The sequence below is a fragment of the Mobula birostris genome, chromosome 4 (assembly GCF_030028105.1).
Source record: "Mobula birostris isolate sMobBir1 chromosome 4, sMobBir1.hap1, whole genome shotgun sequence".
Taxonomy (NCBI): Eukaryota; Metazoa; Chordata; class Chondrichthyes; order Myliobatiformes; family Myliobatidae; genus Mobula; species Mobula birostris.
In genome coordinates this window covers 53129496-53152601 of record NC_092373.1, presented here as the reverse complement: position 1 = coordinate 53152601, position 23106 = coordinate 53129496, and the positions used below count along the sequence as shown (strand labels likewise).

At 40.1% G+C, this 23106-nt stretch overlaps 1 protein-coding gene across 7 annotated transcripts in view; it reads left to right on the top strand.

Moving 5' to 3' along the window:
- Positions 1-23106, top strand: part of nlgn1 (neuroligin 1) — a 544310-nt gene that overhangs the window by 27670 nt on the left and 493534 nt on the right. Inside the window, exons 2-3 of one of the 7 annotated variants that reach the window (XM_072255346.1) lie at positions 8078-8101; positions 12189-12199. The exons of the other annotated variants lie outside the window; for them this stretch is intronic. Of the exons in view, the coding sequence (XP_072111447.1) occupies positions 8078-8101; positions 12189-12199 (35 nt within the window). The remainder of the gene's footprint in view (positions 1-8077; positions 8102-12188; positions 12200-23106) is intronic. 7 annotated transcript variants of the gene reach the window in all.

Sequence of the window (23106 nt, the reverse complement as noted above, 5' to 3'; positions counted from 1 at the left end):
AGGATCTTCCCTAACCAGAAGCCTAGGATGAACCAAGATATCCACAATTTACTGAGAGCTAGATCAGTAGCATTCTGGTCTGGCGACCAGGTAAAATACAAAAGGTCCAGGTGCAATTTGTGAAGTGGCAATTCTGGACCAAACGTGAATCACTGAAGGATGATTGACAGCCGTGGCAGGGCTTGAATGCCATCATTTCCTACAAAGTGAAACCGAGTGACATTGTTAATAACAAGGCTTCACTCCTAGATGAGCTCAATGCCTTTTACTCTAACCTTGACCATCAAAATATGGAGGCACTTTCGTGAACTCTTACAGCCGCCAATGGGCTTGTGATTTCCGTCTCTGATGCCAACATGAGAGCATCTTTCAGGACGGGGAAACCATGGGAAGCATCCGGGCTAGATACAGCGCAATCCATCAGTGGTAAAGCTTTCCCTGCTATTGGACAAATCCACACGATGCTATAACAGGAAAGCAGCATCCATCATCAAGGACCTCCACCATCCGGGCCATGCTCTCTTCTTGCTGTACAGGAGCCTCAGGACATAAACCACCAGGTTCAGCAACAGTTATGACCTTTCAGCCATTGGGCTCTTGAACCCGAATGGATAGGTTCACTCAACTTCACTTACCCCATCACTGCAATGTTCCCAGAAGCTTTGAATTAATTTTCACAGGTCCTTCATCTCATGTTCACGGTATTTATTGCTTATTCATTTATTTTTCCAGCTGGTCCAGATCCTGTTTCAAGCATTGATTTTTTTCCCTCACTGTCCACTACAGCACATTCTTGGTGCTATCCACAAATTTGCTGATCCAGTTTACCACACTATCATGCAGATAGTTGATATAGAAGACAAACAATGATGGATTCAGCACCACTAGTCATAGACCTCCAGTCAGAGAGGCAACCTACTACCACTCTCTGGCTTCTCCCACGAAGCTAATGTCTAATCCAGTTTACTATCTCATCTTGAATGCTAAACGGTTAAACCTTCTTGACCAGCCTCCCATCTGGGACCTTGTCGAAGGTCTTGCTGAAATCCAGGTGGACAATATCCACTGCATTGCCTTCATCAACTTCCCTGGTAATGTCCTCAAACATATAAGATTGGTTAGACGTGACCTACCACACACAAAGCCATGTTGACTATCCCTTATCAGTCCGTGTATACCTTATACAGTTGAAGTCAGGAGTTTACATATACCTTAGCCAAATACATTCAAGCTCAGTTTTTCACAATTGCTGAAATTTAATCCTACAAAACATTCCCTGTCTTAGGTCAGTTCAGATCACTACTTTATCTTAAAGAATGTGAAATATCGGAATAATAGTAGAGAGAATGATTTATTTCAGCTTTTATTTCTTTCATCACTTTCCCAGTGGGTCAGAAGTTTACATACACTTTGTTAGTATTTGGTAGTGTCACGCAGGTGAGAAACTGCCAGAAAGTTCAGCAGTCTAATGAACAAGGAGGCAATTAAAAGAGAGAGAGAGTTCGGCGCGAGCTGAGACACGAGCTGGGAAGTCACCATGGTAACAGCTCAGAATGGTTGAGCTAACGGATGCTGGAATTTTGGAGGGGTTTTAAAAAGTTGATCCTTCGGTCTGATAACGGCAGAGGAGACACAACACAAGAGAACTGTGGAAGCTACCTGAGAAACCACTGGTGGAGTTTAAGACCACCACGAGGGTGGAGGCCACGGACCGATTAATTTCGACTCGTGATTACCAGTGCAGGTAAGAGCTTGCCTGTGGGGGTCTGCTGGTGGTGAACCCGTGCTGTGGGTTAGTAAGTAGACCATTCCCTAGAAGGGGCTCTGTCCATCTGTGTCTGTGTGGGGGTCACATGAAGTGACTCTGAAGACTTCAGAAGCAAGAACAACTAAAGCTGCCAACTTGAACATCAACTCAATTAACTCTCTCTCTCTCCATCAATTCAACTTGACGCAACATAAAGTGAACTGAACTGCTTAAGCTTACCTGACACCGTAAGACTGATATCTACCTACTGGACTATTATTTTTTGTATCCACATACACATTTACGGAGGTGTATATATAATAGTTTATAACCTGTATTGTATTATTCGGTTTAATGATATTAATTCGTAGTAGCAATAAATATAGTCTTAATTTATAGTAAACCAGACTCCAGGTGTGTTCCATTTCTGCTGGACCTTTTCAACTCGTCACGGGGTTCGTGACAAAATTGGGGCCTGCGTCTGGAATCTGAACAAATTTGGTTGGAGCCAATTTTTGAAATTGTGTGGGAGCTTGTCTTGATTGGGGAAATCCCTTGTAATTAATCTGTGTGTGGAAAACAGCAGAAATGGAAGCCAGTGAATTTATGGAGAACCCTACTCCTCTGTTTTTGAGGAGTGCCAGAAAGGAGGTTCTATGTGACATTGCTAAGGAATGGAAACTTTCCGGGATACAGAAGAGTTTGACGAAGGCAGGAATTCGGAGGAAAATAGCTGAATATTGTGTTGGGAAAGAGTTATTTGAGGAGGAGTCGCTTCACAAGTTTCTGATAGGTGATGAGATCCTGTTACGACTAGAGCAATTAAGAATGGAGAGACTTCAGTTTGTGACTGCAGAGGCAGAGAAACAGAGGGAGTTTGAGAGGGAGATGCGGCGTGAAGAGGGTCAAGTGTCAGGCCGTGGTGTCGAGAGGGTGTATCAATTAATGTAAGTTAGGAAATTAAGTTGGTACCTCCGTTTGCTGAAGAAGATGTTGATAGGTTCTTCCTACATTTTGAGAAAGTGGCTCAGAACAGGAAGTGGCCGAGGGAAGACTGGGCAGTATTGCTGCAAATTGTGTTAAGAGGGAAGGTGCAGCAAGCATATTCTGCCTTATCTGTGACCGAGTCGACTAATTATGATGCTGTGAAGGAGGCTGTGCTTAAGGTCTATGAAATGGTGCCAGGAGCATACCGACAGAAGTTTCAAGGTTTGAGGAAGTCTGGGAACCAGACATATATAGAGTTTGCCCATGAAAAGGAGAGCTACTTTGATTGGTGGTGTGCCTCGAAAGAGGTAGACAAGGACTACCACAAAATGAGACAGCTGATGCTGATCGAGGAATTTAAAGAGTGTGTCCTTGGTGAGATATGGAAATACGTAGAAGAGAAAGAGGTTGAGACTCTTTCCGCGGCCGCTAGGTTAGCGGATGAGTTTGCCCTGACTCACAAGATTAAGTTTTTCCCGAACAAGGGTTATCAAGAGATTTTCTGGGATAATCCGTCAAGTAAAACAGAAAACAAGGCAAGGGCTAGTGACAGAGGTAAAGAAGAGGAGAAACCGACCAAAAATAAGTTTTCCAGTTTTACCTGTTACTACTGCAGAAAGCCTGGCCATGTGGCATCTAACAGTCTTATTCGGAAGAAAGAAATGGGAAAGGAGAAGGGGAAAACCCCTGACGCGTGTGCACCGGTGGCTGAGACCACACGAAAGAAGGTGGGGTCTGGCCAAGTTCAGGAAGGGATTGAATGGTTTATTATCAAGGGTTTTGTGTCTGTGAAGGAGGGGTCACCCCTAGTTCCAGTGAGAATCTGGTGCGATACTGAAGCTTTTCAGTCACTGATATTAAGTGATGTCTTAGAATTTGGTGACGAGACAAAAACAGACCAGGAACAGGAAATCAAATATATGTTGGCCAACTGTATTATCAGGCCATCCATCTCTGCGTGGGCTTCCCTGTGCCTGATCATTCCCAAGCTCGATGGTACAATGAGATTTTGCACAGATTATAGAACGGTCAATGCAATAACTAAAACAGATGCTTACCCTATTCCCAGAATAGATGACTGCATCGATAGGGTGGGAAAGGCCAAGTACCTAACAAAAATTGACCTGCTAAAAGGGTACTGGTATGTTCCCTTAACCGATAGGGCTCGAGAAATATCAGCAGTCGTCACCCCCTTGGGGTTGTACGAGTATAATGTGATGCCTTTCGGGATGACAACTACCCCTGGGACATTCCAACGTATGATAAACTCTGTGATTCAAGGCTTGAAGAATACTGGGGCATACATTGATAATTTAGTAGTATGGAATGACATGTGGGAGGAACAGATTGTAACAGTAGAGAAATTATTTGATCGGCTCTCTGAAGCTAATCTGACAGTGAACCTTGCCAAGAGTGAGTTTAGTCAAACCAGGGTCATATATCTTGATTACGTAGTGGGCCGGGGTCAGATGGCTCCTGTGAAAAGGAAAATTCAGGCTATAGCTGATATACCCATTCCAACGGGTAAGAGAGCACTGAGAAGGTTTTTAGGTATGGTGGGGTATTATCGAAAATTTTGAAAGAACTTTGTGGATATTGCCCTTCCACTGACAAGACTGTTGAGAAAGAGTGAACGATTTGTGTGGGATGAGTGTTGCCAAGAGATGTTCGAACGGTTAAAGGGTATTCTGTGTTACTATCCAGTGCTAAAGGCACTGGACTTCATTAAGCCGTTCTCCCTAGTGACGGACGGTAGCGATGAAGCTGCAGGGGCGGTGCTATTACAGAGAGGAGATGATGGTATTGAACATCTGGTGGCATACTTTCCAAAAAGTTTAATGTGCACCAGAAAAATTACTCGACAATAGAAAAAGAATTGCTGTCCCTCATTTTTGCATTACAAACATTTCGTGGTTTACGTGAGTCCCTCACAAAAGCCGTTAGTGGTGTACACTGACCACAACCCTTTGGTGTTTTTAGATAAGATTAAAGATCGAAATCAGCGTTTATTAAACTGGAGCCTGTGGTTACAGCAGTTTGATATTGAGATAAGACACTTAAGGGGTACGGACAATGTCATTGCAGATTGCCTATCCCGCTGTTAAAATGCTGATGAACTGTGTAAATGCTGAATGTACACTCTGTGAAGCAGAATGTAGTCCTTGGTGCGTAGAATCTGTGAGTGATCAAAAGTTTGCTTGAAGATCAAAATTTTCCCAACCGGGGAAGGTGTCACGCAGGTGAGAAACTGCCAGAAAGTTCAGCAGTCTAATGAACAAGGAGGCAATTAAAAGAGAGAGAGAGAGTTCGGCGCGAGCTGAGACACGAGCTGGGAAGTCACCATGGTAACAGCTCAGAGCGGTTGAGCTAACGGACGCTGGAATTTTGGATGGATTATAAAAAGTGGATCCTTCGGTCTGATAACGGCAGAGTAGACACGACACGAGAGTACTGGGGAAGCTACCGGAAAAACCACTGGTGGAGATTAAGACCACCACGAGGGAGGAGGCCATGGACCGATTAATTTTGACCCGTGATTACCAGTGCGGGTAAGAGCTTGCCTGTGGGGGTCTGCTAGTGGTGAACCTGTGCCGTGGGTTAGTAGACGGTTCCCTGGAAGGGGCTCTGTCCATCTGTGTCTGTGGGGGTCACACGAAGTGACTCTGAAGACTTCGGAAGCGAGAACAACTAAAGCTGCCAACTTGAACATCAACTCAATTAACCCTCTCTCTCTCCATCAATTCAACTCGACGCAACACAAAGTGAATGGAACTGCTTAAACTTACATGGCGCCGTAAGACTGATATCTACCTCCTGGACTATTATTTTTTGTATCCACGTACACATTTACAGATGTATATATATATAATAGTTTATAACCTGTATTGTATTATTCGGTTTAATTATATTAATTCGTAAAAGCAATAAATATGGTCTTAATTTATAGTAAACCAGACTCCAGGTGTGTTCTATTTCTGCTGGTCCTTCACGACCCCGTCACGAGGTTCATGACAGTAGCATTGCCTTTAAATTGTTTAACTTGGGTCAAACATTTTGGGTAGCCTTCCACAAGTTTCTCACAGTAAGTTGCTGGAATTTTGTTCCATTCCTCCAGACAAAACTGGTGTAGTCGAGTCAGGTTTGTACGCCTCCTTGCTCACACAAGCTTTTTCAGTTCTGCCCACAAATTTTCTATTGGATTGGGATCAGGGCTTTGTGATGGCCACTCCAATACCTTGACTTTGTCCTTGAGCAATTTTGCCACAATTTTAGAGGTATGCTTGGGGTCATTGTCCATTTGGAAGACCCATTTGCGATCGAGCTTTAACTTCCTGGCTGATGTCTTGAGATGTTGCTTCAATATATCTACGTAATTTTCCTTCTTCATGATGCCATCTATTTTGTGAAGTGTACCAGTCACTCCTGCAGCAAAGCACCCCCACAACATGATGTTGCCATCCCCATGCTTCACGGTTGGGATGGTGTTCTTCGGCTTGCAAGCCTCACCCTTTTTCCTCCAAGCATAACGATTGTCATTATAGCCAAACAGTTCAATTTTTGTTTCATCAGACCAGAGGAATTTCTCCAAAAAGTAAGATCTTTGTCACCATGTGCACTTGCAAACTGTAGTCTGGCCTTTTTATGGTGGTTTTGGAGCAGTGGCTTCTTCCTTGCTGAGCAGCCTTTCAGGTTATGTCAATGTAGGACTCGTAATGTGGATATAGATACTTGTCTACCTGTTTCCTCCAGCATCTTCACAAGGTCCTTTGCTGTTATTCTGGGATTGATTTGCATGTCTCGCGCCAAAGTTCGTTCATCTCTAGGAGACAGAATGCGTCTCCTTCCTGAGCGGTATGATGGCTGTGTGGTCCCATGGTGTTTATACTTGCGAACTATTGTTTGTACAGATGAACGTGGTACCTTCAGGCATTTGGAAATTGCTGTCAAGGATGAACCAGACGTGACATCATTTTCTGACCTCAATCCGATGGAAAATTTGTGGGCAGAACTGAAAAAGTGTGTGCAAGCAAGGAGGCCTACAAACCTGACTCAGTTACCCAGTTCTGTCTGGAGGAATGGGCCAAAATTCCAGCAACGTACTATGAGATGCTTGTGGAAGGTCACCTAAAACGTTTGACCCAAGTTAAACAATTTAAAGGCAATGCTACCAAATACTAACAAAGTGTATGTAAACTTTTGACCCACTGGGAAAGTGATGAAAGAAATAAAAGCTGAAATAAATCATGCTCCCTACTGTTATTCTGACATTTCACATTCTTAAAATAAAGTAGTGATCCTAACTGACCTAAGACAGGGAATGTTTTCCAGGATTAAATGTCAGGAATTGTGAAAAACTAAGTTTAAATGTATTTGGCTAAGGTGTATGTAAACTTATGACTTCAAATGTATATCCAGCCCCTTAGAATATCTTACAAAGACTTACCAACTACTAATGTCAGGCTTACTGGCCTATAATGTCCTGTCTTACTTTTCTTAAACAACAGAACAACATTAGCTGTCCTCTAATTCTCCAGCAGCTCACCTGTGGTTGAGGATGTTTTAAATAGCTCCTCCAGGGCTGCTTTGATAAAGTTTTTTGTTTGTCTTCTCTAATGATTTCAGTTTGATTTGGTTTCAAATTTGTTTTGATTATAATCTGGTTAAGAGAAATAAAACTTTTTATTATGTTAACAGTGTAAGGAAATCTCTAAGATTTTCGAAGTTGGTGGTCACCACGGATTTTGTTCTGTTTTAATACATGTGACCTCTTTATTATGGGAACGGAGGGTGGGAAGCATTCTTAGAAAATGATCCGTAATTATTTGTATATGTTTCAAGAAACGTGACTTAAAAATGTTTATTTCCATTTTTCATCTAACTTTCAAAAGAGAAAGTTTTATAATGTATCTCAGATTTTTGTTAATGATTTGAGAACTCCATTAAGGTGAATTTCCATTACCCAAACTGTCATTGCCATAATGTGGAGCTTGCCTCTACTAGAGTTATTAGCTTATCATTTGGTAGAATGATACAAAGGCAATTGAATAATTGTGTGGGTATCAGTGACCACTACCATAGTAACATTGTACATTGCTGGTTGTGTGAGTAGGATTACATGGAAACGGCATTGACTATGTTTGAAAAGAATAATGGTTACAAGACATGAGACATATTACTCTGCACTAGTTTCTACAGTTTGACATTCTGTCAGTGATTTAAAAATTAATCTGCAGTAAGGTAAAAGGCTAATTTGGGAATGTGCATGATAGATGTAATTATGTAATTATTTACTGAGGAGCCAGAGTATTAATATTCAGAAGAAATTTTAGTAGACTGATGCAGTCACACAGGACAAAATTCAGACTTGTGCTTCACATTTGTGAAGTCAGCCAATCTTTTGTGTTGATCATGCATGCCAGAAAGCATTGGAAGTCGGTTGGTCAGCAAACATATTGTTTTGGCATTCTTTGTGCTGCCTAAAATTCAGTGATGAGCTTCTTGTTGCAAAGAAGGTAAAAAGGTGTTCAGCTTGAAGACAGTCTATGATGCATAGAAATTAAGGAAATGATATAAACCCTAACTTGCTAGTATTATCCAACAGAGCATTAATTTGTGTTATCCCTCCTGGTCCTCCAATGCAAGTACTTGGTATGATACTGTGTACTTACAAAAAAAACATCTGATTGGGCTGCATGCTGCTGCACTAAGAATCTGACATTAAATAAGAACATAAGAAATAGGAGCAGGAGTAAGCCATCTGGCCCATTGAGCCTGCTCCGCCATTCAATAAGGTCATGGCTAATCTGGCCATGGGCTCATCTCCACCTACCTACCTTTTCCCCATAACCTTTAATTCCCCTGCTATGCAAATATCTATCCAACCTTGTCTTAAATATATTTACTGAGGTAGCCTCTACTCCTTCACTGGGTCCATATATTCACCACTCTCTGGGAAAAGCAGTTCTTCCTCATCTCCATCCTAAATCTACTCCCCCAAATCTTGAGGCTATGTCCCTAGTTTTAGTCTCACCTACCAGTGGAAACAACTTTCCTGCCTCTATCTTATCTATCCCTTTCATCATTTTATATGTTTCTGTAAGATCTCCTCTAATTCTTCTGAATTGCAGTGAGTACAGTCCCAGGTGACTCAATCTCTCCTCATAGTCTAATTCCCTCATCTCTAGAATCAACCCGGTGAACATCCTGCTCTGCCTTCAAAGCCAGTACTCCTCAAGTAAAGAGACCAAATCTACACACAGTGCTCTCACTAGTGCGGCCTCACCAGTATCCTGTACAGTTGCAGCATAACCTCCTTGCTCTTAAATTCAATCCCTCTAGCAATGAAGGCCAACATTCCATTTGCCTTCTTAATAGCCTGCTGCACCTGCAAACCAACCTTTTGTGATTCATGCACATGCACTCCCAAGTCCCTCTGCACAGCGGCATGCTGCAGTTTTTTGCCATTTAAATAATAATCTGCTCCTCCATTTTTCCTTCCAAAGTCGATGACTCGCATTTACCATTGTACTCCATCTGCCAGCCCCATGCCCACTCACTTAACCTATCTATATCTCTCTGCAGACTCTCCATATCTTCTGCACAGTTTGCTTTTCCACTCAATTTGGTATCATCAGCAAAACCAGATACATTACACTGGGTCCTCTCTTCCAGATCGTTAATGTGTATTGTGAACAGTTGTAGGCCCAGCCCCAACCCCTGCGGCACACCGCTCACCACTGATTGCCAACTAGAGTAACACCCATGTATCCCAACTCTCTGCTTTCTATTAGTTAACTAATCCCCTATCCATGCTAATACATTACCCCCAACTCGATGCATCCTTATCTTATGGATAAGTCTTTTATGTGTCACTTTATTGAACGTCTTCTGGAAATCCAAGTAAATAATGTCCATCTGTTCCCTTTATCCACTGCGCTCGTTATATCCTCAAAGAACTCCAGTAAGTTTGTGTGAGGTGGCAGTAATTGCTAGCCTTTCAGATTATTATCATAGAGATATCAATGGGCAGGGAGCCATGGACAACAGTTTCCATTACATCTTACAGGAGCTAATGATAATGTATGACCCAGGAAGTTTGCCAGAATGGAGCAAGTGCTGCCAATGTCCAATAATGCACATGTACATTGCAGGAGAGAATGCAGTTCTCAACCCTACATCTCAGCTGTGAGCAACCATGAAGTTTACTTTAGACCACCCTGCTCCACCTCTCACAGGCTGACTGAGTTGTGGGGAAATCCATTGCTATGAGGGCACGATGTAGGGCAGGATTTCACACAAATTCCAAGGAAATCGGCATGCAGCAGCAGAGGGCAGTGATTTGACATGGTTCTTGGCATAACAGCAGGATCAATCTATACTTCTTGCTACCTCAGTAAAGCAGCCAGCATAATCCAAAACCCTATCCACTCTGGGTATTCCCTCTTCTCCCTTCTCCCGTTGGACAGAAGATACAAAATCCTGAAAGCATGTAGCACTCAGCTCAAAGGCATTTTCTATCCCACTGTTATAAGACAATTGAATGGTTTCCTAGTATGTTAAGGTGGACTCTTGATCTCACTATCCACCTCATTATGACTGCACCTTATTGTCTGCCTGCACTTCACTTTCTCTGTAGATAGTGCACTTTATTCTGCATTGTTATTGTTTTACCTTGTACTATCTCAATACACTGTATAAAGATTTGATCTGTATGCGAGACCGGATTCTCACTGCACTTCAGTATATGTGATTATATTAATAACCTAATACCAAAATGTAAGGATTTAACCCATATGGGGCAGTGTGCAGCAGGGAGAAATGTAGGGAATCATGCTAGATTCCTAGTTTAGCAGCATTGTCAGTAATTCATGCTCATTTTGATAGTGCTTCTCCTTGTGCCTTATTGCTGCAAAAGCATCTTGAGCACTGAGCTAAGTATGAATGCAGCTTTAACGAATAGCTAGCTATATGTCAGGTGCCCTCACTTTACAAGAAAAGCAGCATGAAGGGAAGCATGATACAATATTTTTTTTGTGCTATCCATTCAAACTAAATCTTCATCTGTGTGGTTCGTGGTATCATTAAGAATTTATCTCAATCAGTCCCTCAGGTTTAAGCTTTGTGGGTTCTGACCTGGCTAATGAAGCCAGTGCAAACCATAGCACCTTCACAGATTTGGCAGGTGATGGCTGATAGTACTTCAAGTGGATAGTTTGTTAAGTAGTCTGCTCTTCTGCCACATAAATGGATCCTCCCAAAGTATCCTGATTCCCAACTTTAAGTAGTTATGGGCCAAAGATTTCCAGGGATCAATGAGAATTGTGTTTTTTCAAGAAAGTTTTGAATGCTCTCCATGGTACCTGTGTAGAAATTTGCACGTGTTTTTGGCGACATATCAAGTCTCCTCAAACTTCTAATTAAATATAGCCACTGACATGCCTGACATACACTGACATAATTACATCAATACGTTGGGTCCAGAGTAGACCTTCAGAAATGTTGACATCTAGGAACTTAAAACTGCTCACCTTCACCACTGGTGATCAATTGATGAGGACTGATGTGTGTTCGCTGGATTTTCCCTTCATGAAGTCCACAATCAATTCCTTAGTCTTACTGATGGTGAACGCAAGGCTGTTGTTGTGACCTGCTGATCTATCTCACTTCTGTTTGGTTCCTTATCACCATCTGAACTCTGGTTAGGGCACACATGGAGTATTGTGAGGGAACCATGATGAAGATATAGAAAATTATGAACAAAATTATGAGAGGCATAAAAAGACAGACAGTAAACTTTCCCTGTGGTTAAGACCAGAGGGGATCGGTTTAAGATGAGGAAAAAGAAGGGATCTGAGAAAGAAATTTTCACTGTGGGTGGCTGAAATATCGAATGCCTGAGCATATGGTGCAGGCAGGTGCTCTCACACCACTTAAGAAGTATCTGGATAAGAACTTGAATTTTTAAGGCGTAGTTGGCTAAGTTCCATTTTGCTGAGATCTGCCAGCATCTGTTACAGGGATTCCCTTTTGTACCATCTTCTGTTTGACCTGCCATAGGAACTGAGACTCCATTATTCTCTTTAGCAATTTGACAGCAGAAGCTATTAGGCTGAGGGAAAGATAGGTTATTTTTTAATTATTCCAATTTGGTGTTTGTGTTTTTAACTGTTTTTGAAGCTTTTATTTTAAACATATTAATAATTAAAGTATTATTTACCGTTTTAATAGTTTTTAAATGTCATTGAATTTCAAAATCATTAAAAAGTTATTAAACATCCCTCTCAGTTTTGACAGAATAGCTGGGGAGACAACTTATAAGCTTACACTGTTTTCAGAGATGGATTTGGGAGAAAGGTGTCCACACTACATCATTAAAGATCTTTCTGGCACTCAGCCACTTGGGGTGTACCTTAAGAGCTTTGGAACCACTCACTCAAGTGGGGAGATTTACGAGTAATAATTCTGGTGGCCAGCCCAAGCAATGAAGCTTCAGTCCAGTTTCTTTATTTTAAATTTACAATTTTGTGCAAATCTTTAGATCACTTTAATGAACATAATAAGGGGAGAGTGTTAGCTTATTGAGTTTGATTTTGTAATCCTACCCTCTGAGCAAGGAAGCAAAATATATTTGGATAGAATGGTTTTAATTTAGAACACTAAAACAATTTTTATCATACTGCTTTTAACTATGGGTTTCAAGACCATAGTACTACTGGGAATGCCAAATGACTCTTATTATTCCTTGGGGCTGAGGTCGAATCTAATCCAGTTTGATGCAATGAAATTTCTCTTCTCAGTAATTTGATAAATGATCCATAGTTCAAACCTAATTGACAGGTTTATTTTGACAGACTATACGGATGATTTGTGCTTGAAAAGTGTCATGCTGTTTTTAGCTGTGGATGCTGTACAGATATTTAGATAATTTGGACAGAATAAAGGGGAAACTCCTTTGTCTCTAACTCATAATACATCAGAACTTGGCGTGTTAATTGGTTACATTTGATTTATGTCTTAAAGCGAATACCAACCCAAATAGAATAAATAAACCTTTAACATGTTTCATATTTATTATCAAATTAGAAGTGTATTAAATTTAACAGCAATTATGTTTTATTTCCTTATAGGTTATGAATATCTCCCCATTTATAGATCAAGTTGTCACAGTAGAAGTCAATCAGAAATAAATTTAAAGTAATATTGGTAATATTGTATTGCAAGAGAACCTCAGTGAAAATTTGAGCAAGTAGAAATGTTTATTTAATAACTAGTTTTTATTTGGAGAAAATATCCTTATAAATTGATATAAATTAGGTCAAAGGCTAATCAGAAGACTGAGCATTTTAAATGAAAAGAGCACGTTGATATGTGAAATAATTGCAAAGAAAACAATATATTAATGGCTAATATTACTCAAGCTTTCTTATTCAATGCATGCAATAGACAGATATCTTTCATATTTTTACATAATTCTGTAATTTATTGGACAGATATTAAAATAAATGAGATATTTACATTACAATAAAATACTGGGCATTTAACTGAAATGAAAATATGCTCATAAAAATGATATATCTTTAGTACTCAAATTCTAACAATGTAATTTTTCTAACTTTAACAAATTACTTTTAAGAATGAATTGAAATATTATTTAGAAAAACAATTTGTGAAACTACACTTGACAGGGATTAAACTGAGTGTAAATGGGCACCTGCTGGTTGGCATGAATTCATGGGTTATTTCCATGCTGTGTCATTTTAGGACTCAATGACTCTCAAAATGGGATTAGTCTTTGCTGCTGGCTCTTTACTGATGAGCTTGCAAAAGGATATAGATAAGTAAGTAGGTAAAGATTTAGCAAATAATGTAGAATGTGGGTGAATGTGAGGTTATCCAGCTTGGAGGGAAGAATATAAAATTAAATAATTATTTAAATACAGTGAGATAACAAAATATTGTGGTGCTAAGGAATCTGTAGTGCTAAGGCATCTGGGGTAGGGTTGGTTCTAGTCTAAAAACACAATAGCTAGTATTTAGGTACTGCAGGTCATTAGGAAAGCTTATGGAAAATTGATCTTATTTGCAAGTGATGTACAAAAGTTTTGATTTCGAATGAGACAACATCTAAAGAATTGTGTACCATTTTAGTCTCTGTATCTAAGAAAAGGTGTGTTTACAGTGGAGACAATGCATAGAGGGCTCATTGTTGTTGATTACTGGGATAATGGGTTCCATAAGAAAAGAGCTTGAGAATGTTATGCCTTTGCTGATCGGAGAATAGGAGAGATAATCATTGTGATAGATAAGATTCTAAAGGAGACTAACACAGTGGACGCTAAGAGGATAGTTTCCTCAATGAAGGTATTGATAAATAGTGAAATAGTTCTAGATGGAGATGAGGAAGAACTTCTTCTTTGAGAGACTTGAACTTGCAGGTTTCTCAACCACAAAAGCTTTTGAAGCAGAGTCATTGAATATATTGACAGAGATTTAACCTGCAAGGAGTCAAAAGATGTGGGAAGAGCATTGGACATGATGTTGAGACCAAGACTGGAGGTGAACAATAGGCTCCTGGCCTACACATGCTCCTGTTCAGTATGATCCTACTTTGCTGAGGTTCTTGATCAGATGTTCAAATGAAAGTCACGAGCAGCAACATCCAATCAACTTTCTTATGGGGGTTTTGTAAATTTCTGGTAGGAAACAGGAGAATTTTAAATGTACAACTTCTGCTGGAAAGCTAGGTTAATAATACCCCAACTTGTCAATGATATTTGGTAGAATTGGTCGTTCAGAAAAGTGATTCAGGCCTGAGTTGAGTTTTGTTTCATTAAATGTATATCAGACAAAGGCTTAGTCATTTTAATTTTATATTCCATTTTATATAATAATATTTGTAAATGTACATAAAAACTACTGTTAATAAATATTTTAAAAGATGTTGGGTAGTAGACCTATGATCTTTTGCAACAAACAGGCTTGCTTTAAACTTTGCCTTCAAACTGCTCTGCAAATGTTTTGAAAACTGTATTTATTTAGTAAGTTTGGTAGATTGTGTTTTACCTCAAGTTCAAAAAGCCACCATTGATCTTTTGGGCTTTGAAAATAAATCTGTCACATTTGGCAGACAGTGTGTTTACATGAGAAAAACTAGCCCCTGTACCTTGTCAATGAGCAGTAATTAATAACTTCTTCCATTCGCACGTTGAAAAGATATCAGGGTGAGCAAGGATGATAACTCTAATATTACTGAATTCACCTATTCTTTTGCAGTTTGAGTCAGTGATGAGGAAGGCAGATGCAATATTAGCATTCATTTTAATTGAATTAGAATATAAAAACAAGGATGTAATTGTGAGACTTTATAAAGCACTGGTGAGTACTACAAAGCACTGTGAGCAGTTTTAGACCTTTTTTCTTGGAAAGGATGTGCTGAAACTGAAGAGGGTTAGAAGGAGGTTCACAAAAATGATTCCAGGATTGAATGGCTTGTCATATGAAGAGTGTTTGTTGGCTCTGGGCCTGTATTCACTAGAATTCAGAAAAACGAGGGGGGACCTAATTGAAACCTATCGAATATCGATTGGTCTTTTTAGAGTGGATGTGGTTTTATGCGTTTGCTACCCCTGACTCGTCCATATTATTTCTCTCTTTCCCGAATCTATAACAGCTCCTGCTTCCCTTAGGATGTCTATTCTAAGGATCGTGCCCTCATTATTTGGACATACCCAGAAATACACTGGAAGCTACATTCCCCTGATTTCTAGTATTTGCAACTCACTTCTTTCTGCTTTTACTGTTTTCTCTCCTGCACCCCTGATATAACTGGCCTGTCTGGTTGTTGGTAAGGGTAAATCTGTTATTGATACCGATGCCACTGTGTCCACTAACATATTACATTGCCGTCCCCCTAACAATGCCATTGTGTACATCCGCGGGTCACCAGCGCTGGCGGTAGAGCCCGCGGCCACATCTTTTTCTGCCCTAAGATGATCCGTTACTAACTCTTTTATCTGATCAACAGTCAGACTGGTTGCTGATGGGGTGAGTGACTGGGTGTCTGCCATGATCTTCGCCTGGGTTTTCCCCCTCCCTTTTGGACACTGTCTCCAGCCATGTCCCGATAGGCCACAGCTGTAGCATATTGACTCCTTCACTGTCTTATACCTGGTCCGGCAGTCCTTTGCTAGGTGCCCTGGTTGCCGGCAAGGAAAACAAACTCTCCGGGACATCACAGCAGCTGAATTCACTATACCCACTTTACGATTTCTCTTGCCTTTTCTTTGGTTTAGCTCTCTGGCCCACGAAACTATTGCAGAGTAGTTGGACCACTACCGTTATGCCTAAATCTAAAACTTCCTGGTGGGCTGAGCTCAGGCCTTCCTTCAGCATTTTTAGGAGACTGGGTCATCCCTCCCTGGATTATGTAACCCTGAATACTCCTCATATGATCGATATTTACATTCTGCATAATGCATGGCTGTCTCATCAGCTTTTTGAATCACTGTCATTATCGTTCCCCAGCTACTCTCACCCCCCCCCCCCCCCCCAGCCGCTGGCTCTCTTCCCCTTTAAAAGAGCGATATCTTTCTTCATTACTGGCGTGCCTGGTCATTGCCCATGTACCATCCCACACCCCCTGAGCTATCCTGTCCCACATATTCCTCGGGCACTCGGGCACTTCGCTTTTACTAACGGTGTATATCTTTAGGGTGCATCTGGTGGATTTCAACCATTTCCTCGAGCTTACGTCAGAATTCTGAATTCCCACAGGTGACTTTAAGTGAGGGCAACTCAGACAAGATGCTCTCTTTCTCCCCAAGGGTGAAGGGTTTGCATTCAATCACATGGACAGTTACATCCACTAATCTGACTTTACTGTATTCCTCAGATGTTAATCAGCCGTGAAAACTGATAGGTTATAAGACAATAAGACTATAAGATATAGGAGCAGAATTAGGCCATTTGGCCCATCGAATCTGCTCTGCTATTTCATCATGGCTGATCCAATTTTTCTCACAGCCCCAATCTCCAGCCTTCTCCCCATATCCCTTCATGCCCTGACCAATGAAGAATCTATCAGCCTCTGCCTTAAATATGCTTAAAGATTTGTCCTCCACAGCTGCCTGTGGCAAGGAGGTTCACGAGGATGATTCTGGATGGGAAGGAGTTAACATATGACGAGCGTTTGTCAGCTTTGGGCCTGTACTCACTGGAATTTAGAAGAATGCAGGAGGATCTTATTGAAACCTACCGAATGTTGAAAGGACTAGAGAGGGTGGATGCGGGGAGGATGTTTCCTATGGTGGGAGTGTCCAGAACTCGAGGGCCCAGGCTCAAAATTAAGGGGTGACCTTTAGAATAAAGGTAAGGAGGAATTTTTTTAACCAGAGAGTAGTAAATCTGTGGAATGCTGTGCCATAGACTGCAGTGGAAGTTGATAGTTTCCTGGTCAGTCATAGCATCAAAGGATATGTTGAGAAGGCAGGTGTATGAGGTAGAGTGGGATCCAGGATCGGCCATGATTGAATAGCGAAGCAGACTCAATGGACTGAATGGCCTAATTCTGTTCCTATGTCTTATGGTCTAAGTAACATTATATATCTTTAACCAATCAAATTGAATACTCCTTACTGATTGTGTCTCAACTATCTCACCTGAAATGGAATCAATGTAGATCGCTGCTTGAGTTACTTATTTCTGTGTTGTAAATTTTGTGCAATTATTCATAAGACATTGAAATCAATGCAACATTATGTGTAGAAATATAAACAGAAAAATAAGTGATGGAAATAAGAGGGGATAGAAATAAAACACATGGGTTAAATCTTCAACAGTAAATAAGAGTTGAAGGAATGAGACTCAGCAAGTGTGTATGAAATTTAATGCAAACAAGTGTGAGGTGTTGCACTATGGCAGGGCAAACCAGGGTAGAACTTACACAGTGAACAGCAGAGCACTGAGGTATGTGATAGGATATGGGAATGCAGATCTGTAATTCCCAGGAGGTGGTGTTACAGGTAGATGGGGTCATAAAGAGTGCTTTTGACACGTTAGCCTTCATAAATCAGAGCACTGAGTATAGGAGTTGGAATGTTACGTTGAAGAGGCTGAATATGGAGTATTGTGTGCAATGTTGGTAACATAGCTACAGTCAAGATATTGATAAGATTAACAGAGTGCAGGGAAAATTTACCACAATGTTGCCAGGACTTGAGGGCCAGAGTTATAGGTAAAAGTTGAATAGATTAGGACTTTGTTGCCTGGAGCATAGAAAAATAACAGATCTCACAGAGGTATACAAAATTATTGCAGGTATATGTAGGGTGACCCAACTGGTGACGTAGTGGCATCAGCATCTGACTTCAGGACGAAAGGTCCTGAGTTCGAATCCAGCCGGCTCCCTGCACGTTTTCCATCCGTACTGGGTTACGAGCTGGTGATCTCTTTGGAAACTCACCCGGCAGAATGCAATGGCAAACCACTGCTGTAACTTGCCTCGTACGCGGTTCCCCACTACGTCAGAGAGGTGTGAAGGGAAATCGTCCGCTAACTGGAGAAACTCCGGATGCGACGTACCTTTTCATATGTAGGGTAAATTCATGCAAGCTTTCCCCCTGATGTTGGGTGAGACTAGATCTAGGGGTGAAAGGTGAAATATTTAAGGGGAATCTGAGGGAAAACTTCTTTACTCAGAGCTGGGAATGGATGAAAAGTGTGGAATGAGCTGCCAGCGGAAGTGGTGGATGCAGGTTCAGTGCAATATTGAAGAGAAGTTTGGATAGATAAATGGATGAGAGGGGTATGGTCTGAGTACACGTAGTTGGAATTAGATCAGTATGCACTGGATGGGCCAAAGGGCCTGTTACTGTGCTATAGTGCTCTATGACTCCATAATCCTTTTTAAAGTAAATTTTCAATATTTCACACATTGCCACCAAATTAAGACTAATTATATCTTTTAAAATTCAATTATAGGAAACTATACAAACCATGACTTTTCTTTTAGCAAAATTAACCTGTTTTATGTCAGTTGTATGCTATAGATTTCGATGCCATGTGTCTCTTCAAATGCTGATATATTGCATCACGACTTCCATGTTTAGCTGCACAGTAGTTGCTGCCAGAGTTGCACTTCAATAACATTGCTCTTATCACTGCCAAATCAAACTCTTTCATTCTTGCCTGCTGAACTTACAGTATATGATTTAAAAAAAAATAAGTCAAATACGTTTTCTGGGCAGAAAGGAGTATATCTGTGAGTACAGATACACAAACCGGAACACTAGTACCTGAATTTATATCTCCCTCTCTGGCACTCTTTTTAGAACTCTTGATCAGCAATGAGTTAAAACAGTGATTTCCATTTTAGTTCTAACCCTTAACTTGAAGTGAGAATGCAGGAACTTAGAAAGAATCAGAATCAGCTTTAATATCACTGATATATGGCATGAAATTTGTTGTTTTGTGGAAGCAGTACAATTCATTACATAATAATAAGAAAAACTGTAAATTATAATAAGTAGTAAGGTAGTGTTCATGGATTCATTGTCCATTCAGAAATCCGATGGTGGAGGGGAAGAAGCCGTTCCTAAAACACTGAGTGTGTGCCTTTCAGCTCCTGTAACTCTTTCTTGATGATAGCAATGAGAAGAGGGCATGTCCTGGATGATGAGGATCCTTGATAAAGACCTCCTTTTTGAGGCATCACCTTTTAAAGGTGCACTGGGTGCTAGGGAGGCTAGTGTCCATGATGGAACTGGCCAAGTTTACAAAGTTTTGCAGTTTTTGCCGATCTTGTGCAACCATATCTGCTGTCATGATTTCTTTGTAATTGCTTCAATATGTTGGGTTGAGGATAGGTCTTCAGAGATGTTAACACCCAGGAACTTGAAACTGCTCATACTTTCCATTGCTAATACCTTGATAAGGATTGGCGTGTGTTCCCTTGACTTCCCCTTCCTGAAGTCCACATTCAAATCCTTGGTCTTAATGACACTGAGAGACACCATACAACCAGCTGATCTATCTTGCTCCTGTATGCCTCCTTGTCACCATCTGAATTTCTGCCAACAATAGTTATGTCAATTTATAGATGACATTTAGCTTTGCCTAGCCATTCAATCATGGGTGTAGAGAAGTGGGCTAAGCACATATCCTTGAAGTGCACCCATATCAGCAACAATGACTATGGTCTGCTGGTGAGAAAGTCAAGGATCCAATTGCAGGGGGAGTTACAGAGGCCCAGGTTTTGGAGTCTGTTGATTAGAGCTAAGGGTATGATTGTGTTGAACTAGATTATAGCTTTTCAAGGAAATACCATTATATACTAGGACAAAGGGATTTAGGATGGAAGTTTCAATGGGATGTTGTGTTCCAGTGCAGAACTTTTAAGATAACATCAATACCCTGTAACAGTAAAGATTGTTTAAAGTCTTCATGTGAATTGGGATTAGAGGGTTTCTGATAATTAGTCCGGGATGTGCAGCTGTAAGTCGGTGTTCACTTAAGATCAAGTAATCTGTTCATATCTCCATTCACATATCCACATTATGATGAATTAAGCTACATAATGTTCTTAATGCTATAGTTATACAGCTTCTTTTGTGATGGCCCTTAGCATTACAGTATTGAGAATGGAGTGACCACTGACAATTGAAACATGACCATTTATATAAGGGAAACTTCCATTACAATTGTGAACATAGATGTTTATAATGCAAAATTAAAGTTGTTAGTAAATTGCGAAAATACGTATTTTTAATAAATGAATGAATGAAATTTATTTTGGTCAGTACAAACATAAAAAGCATCATTTTCAATGATGATTTCATAGGACAAATTTACAACAAAAAAAAAGATATTCTTTAAAACAGACCGAAAGGGTGTAGGCTGAAGCTACAGCTTATCATGCCTAACCCTCTTACTTATACAACAACATATTTGGCATCAATTATCACATCAAAACAAAAAAATTTCATAATCTTTTAACACAAAATCCAATTCCAAGTATCATTTATTTACATCACTCCCATTCATTTTAAATAATGTATTTTATATTTGTTCATTAAATTATTTTTAAATAATTTTTTAAACTTGTGTGGTGTATGTTTTTAAATTCTCGCAACAACTGTTCCATAGATTCACCCCTCTGACTGAAATACAATGTTTTTTTACATTTGTTCTTATCCTTTGTTTTTGAAATGTACATGTTCCTCTCAAATCACATTGCCTTTCTCTCATTTTAAACAACCTTTGGATACTTTGTGGTAGCTGACCATTTTTTACTTTATGCATAATTTGTATTATTTTAAAATCTACAAAATCACTGAATTTTAAAGTGTTTAGTTGAATAAATAGTGGATTGGTTGGCTCGTAATAACTTGTCTTATTTACAATTCATATGACTTTCTTTTGGAGTAGAAAAATTGAGTTTGTATTTGTTTTGTTTGTATTTCCCCCACACCTCTACACAGTAAGTCATGCATGGAACTATAAGTGAACAGTATAATGTATACAAAGATTCCTGATTTAAGACATCTTGCGCTTACCATAAAGCCATGTCCTCTTGTATTGAGCAGTGGTGCCCTGGGGAAGAGGCACGGCTATCCACTATCTATTCCTCTTATCATCTTGTACACCTCTATCATGTCTCCTCTCATCCTCCTTCTCTCCAAACAGTAAAGCCCTAGCTCCCTTAATCTCTGATCATAATGCATACTCTCTAAACCAGGCAGCATCCTGGTAAATCTCCTCTGTACCCTTTCCAATGCTTCCACATCCTTCCTATAGTGAGGCGACCAGAACTGGACACAGTACTCCAAGTGTGGCCTAACCAGAGTTTTATAGAGCTGTATCATTACATCACGACTCTTAAACTCTATCCCTCGACTTATGAAAGCTAACACCCCATAAGCTTTCTTAACTACCCTATCTACCTGTGAGGCAACTTTCAGGGATCTGTGGACATGTACCCCCAGATCCCTCTGCTCCTCCACACTACCATGTATCCTGCCATTTACTTTGTACTCTGCCTTGAAGTTTGTCCTTCCAAAGTGTACCACCTCACTTCTCCAGGTTGAACTCCATCTGCCACTTCTCAGCCCACTTCTGCATCCTATCAATGTCTCTCTGCAATCTTCAACAACCCTCTACACTATCTATAACACCACCAACCTTTGTGTCGTCTGCAAACTTACCAACCCACCTTGTACCCCCACATCCAGGTCATTAATAAAAATCACTAAAAGTAGAGGTCCCAGAACAGATCCTTGTGGGGCACCACTAGTCACAGTCCTCCAATCTGAAGGTACTCCCTCCACCACGACCCTCTGCCTTCTGCAGGCAAGCCAATTCTGAATCCACCTGGCCAAACTTCCCTGGATCCCATGCCTTCTGACTTTCTGAATAACCCTACCCTGTGGAACCTTGTCAAATGTCTTACTAAAATCCATATAAATCACATCCACTGCACTACCCTCATCTATATGCCTGGTCATCTCCTCAAAGAACTCTATCAGGCTTGTTAGACACGATCTGCCCTTCACAAAGCCATGCTGACTGTCCCTGATCAGTCCATGATTCTCTAAATGCCCACAGATCCTATCTCTAAGAATCTTTTCCAACTGCTTTCCCACCATTTCCAAATATTATGAATTTAGTATTACTTAGATTCAGTGATAATTTGTTAGTATCAAATCTTTCCTTTATAATTTTTAGTTCTTTTTCCACTGTATCCAAAAGTTGTTTCAGATATAAGTTATAAATAGTCACCAAGTTCAATGTTCAAAGTCAATTTTTTTAATAAAAGTACATATATGTCACTATATACTAAGATTCATTTTCTTGTGCCCATACTCAATAAATCCATAATAAAATAAAACCATAATAGAATTAATGAAAGACCACACCAACTTGGACACTCAACCAATGTGCAAAAGACAACAAACTGAACAAATACAAAAAAAAAAAAAATAATAGATTAATATTGAGAACATGAGGTGAAGAGCCCTTGAAAGCGAGTCCATAGGTTGTGGGAACATTTCAGTGATTGGGCATGTGAAGTTGAGTGAAGTTATCCTTTTTGGTTCAAGAGCCTGATGGTTGAGGGGTAATAACTGTTCCTGAACATATAAATGTTTCCTATGACTCTGCCTTTAGTTATTATTTGGAACTTTATTTATTGTTCCACATAAACTGTATTTGGACCCAGATCAGGTCAATACAGATATACAAATAGTTATCATTTCCTTAAGATTGTTTTTATTGTATTTTATGAGAAATATAATGATCACTAATAAAAGGTTATATGCAAAAGCACTTCTTTAGCATACAATAACGATCAAAGATATGTGGGTGAATTAGTTCTGAGG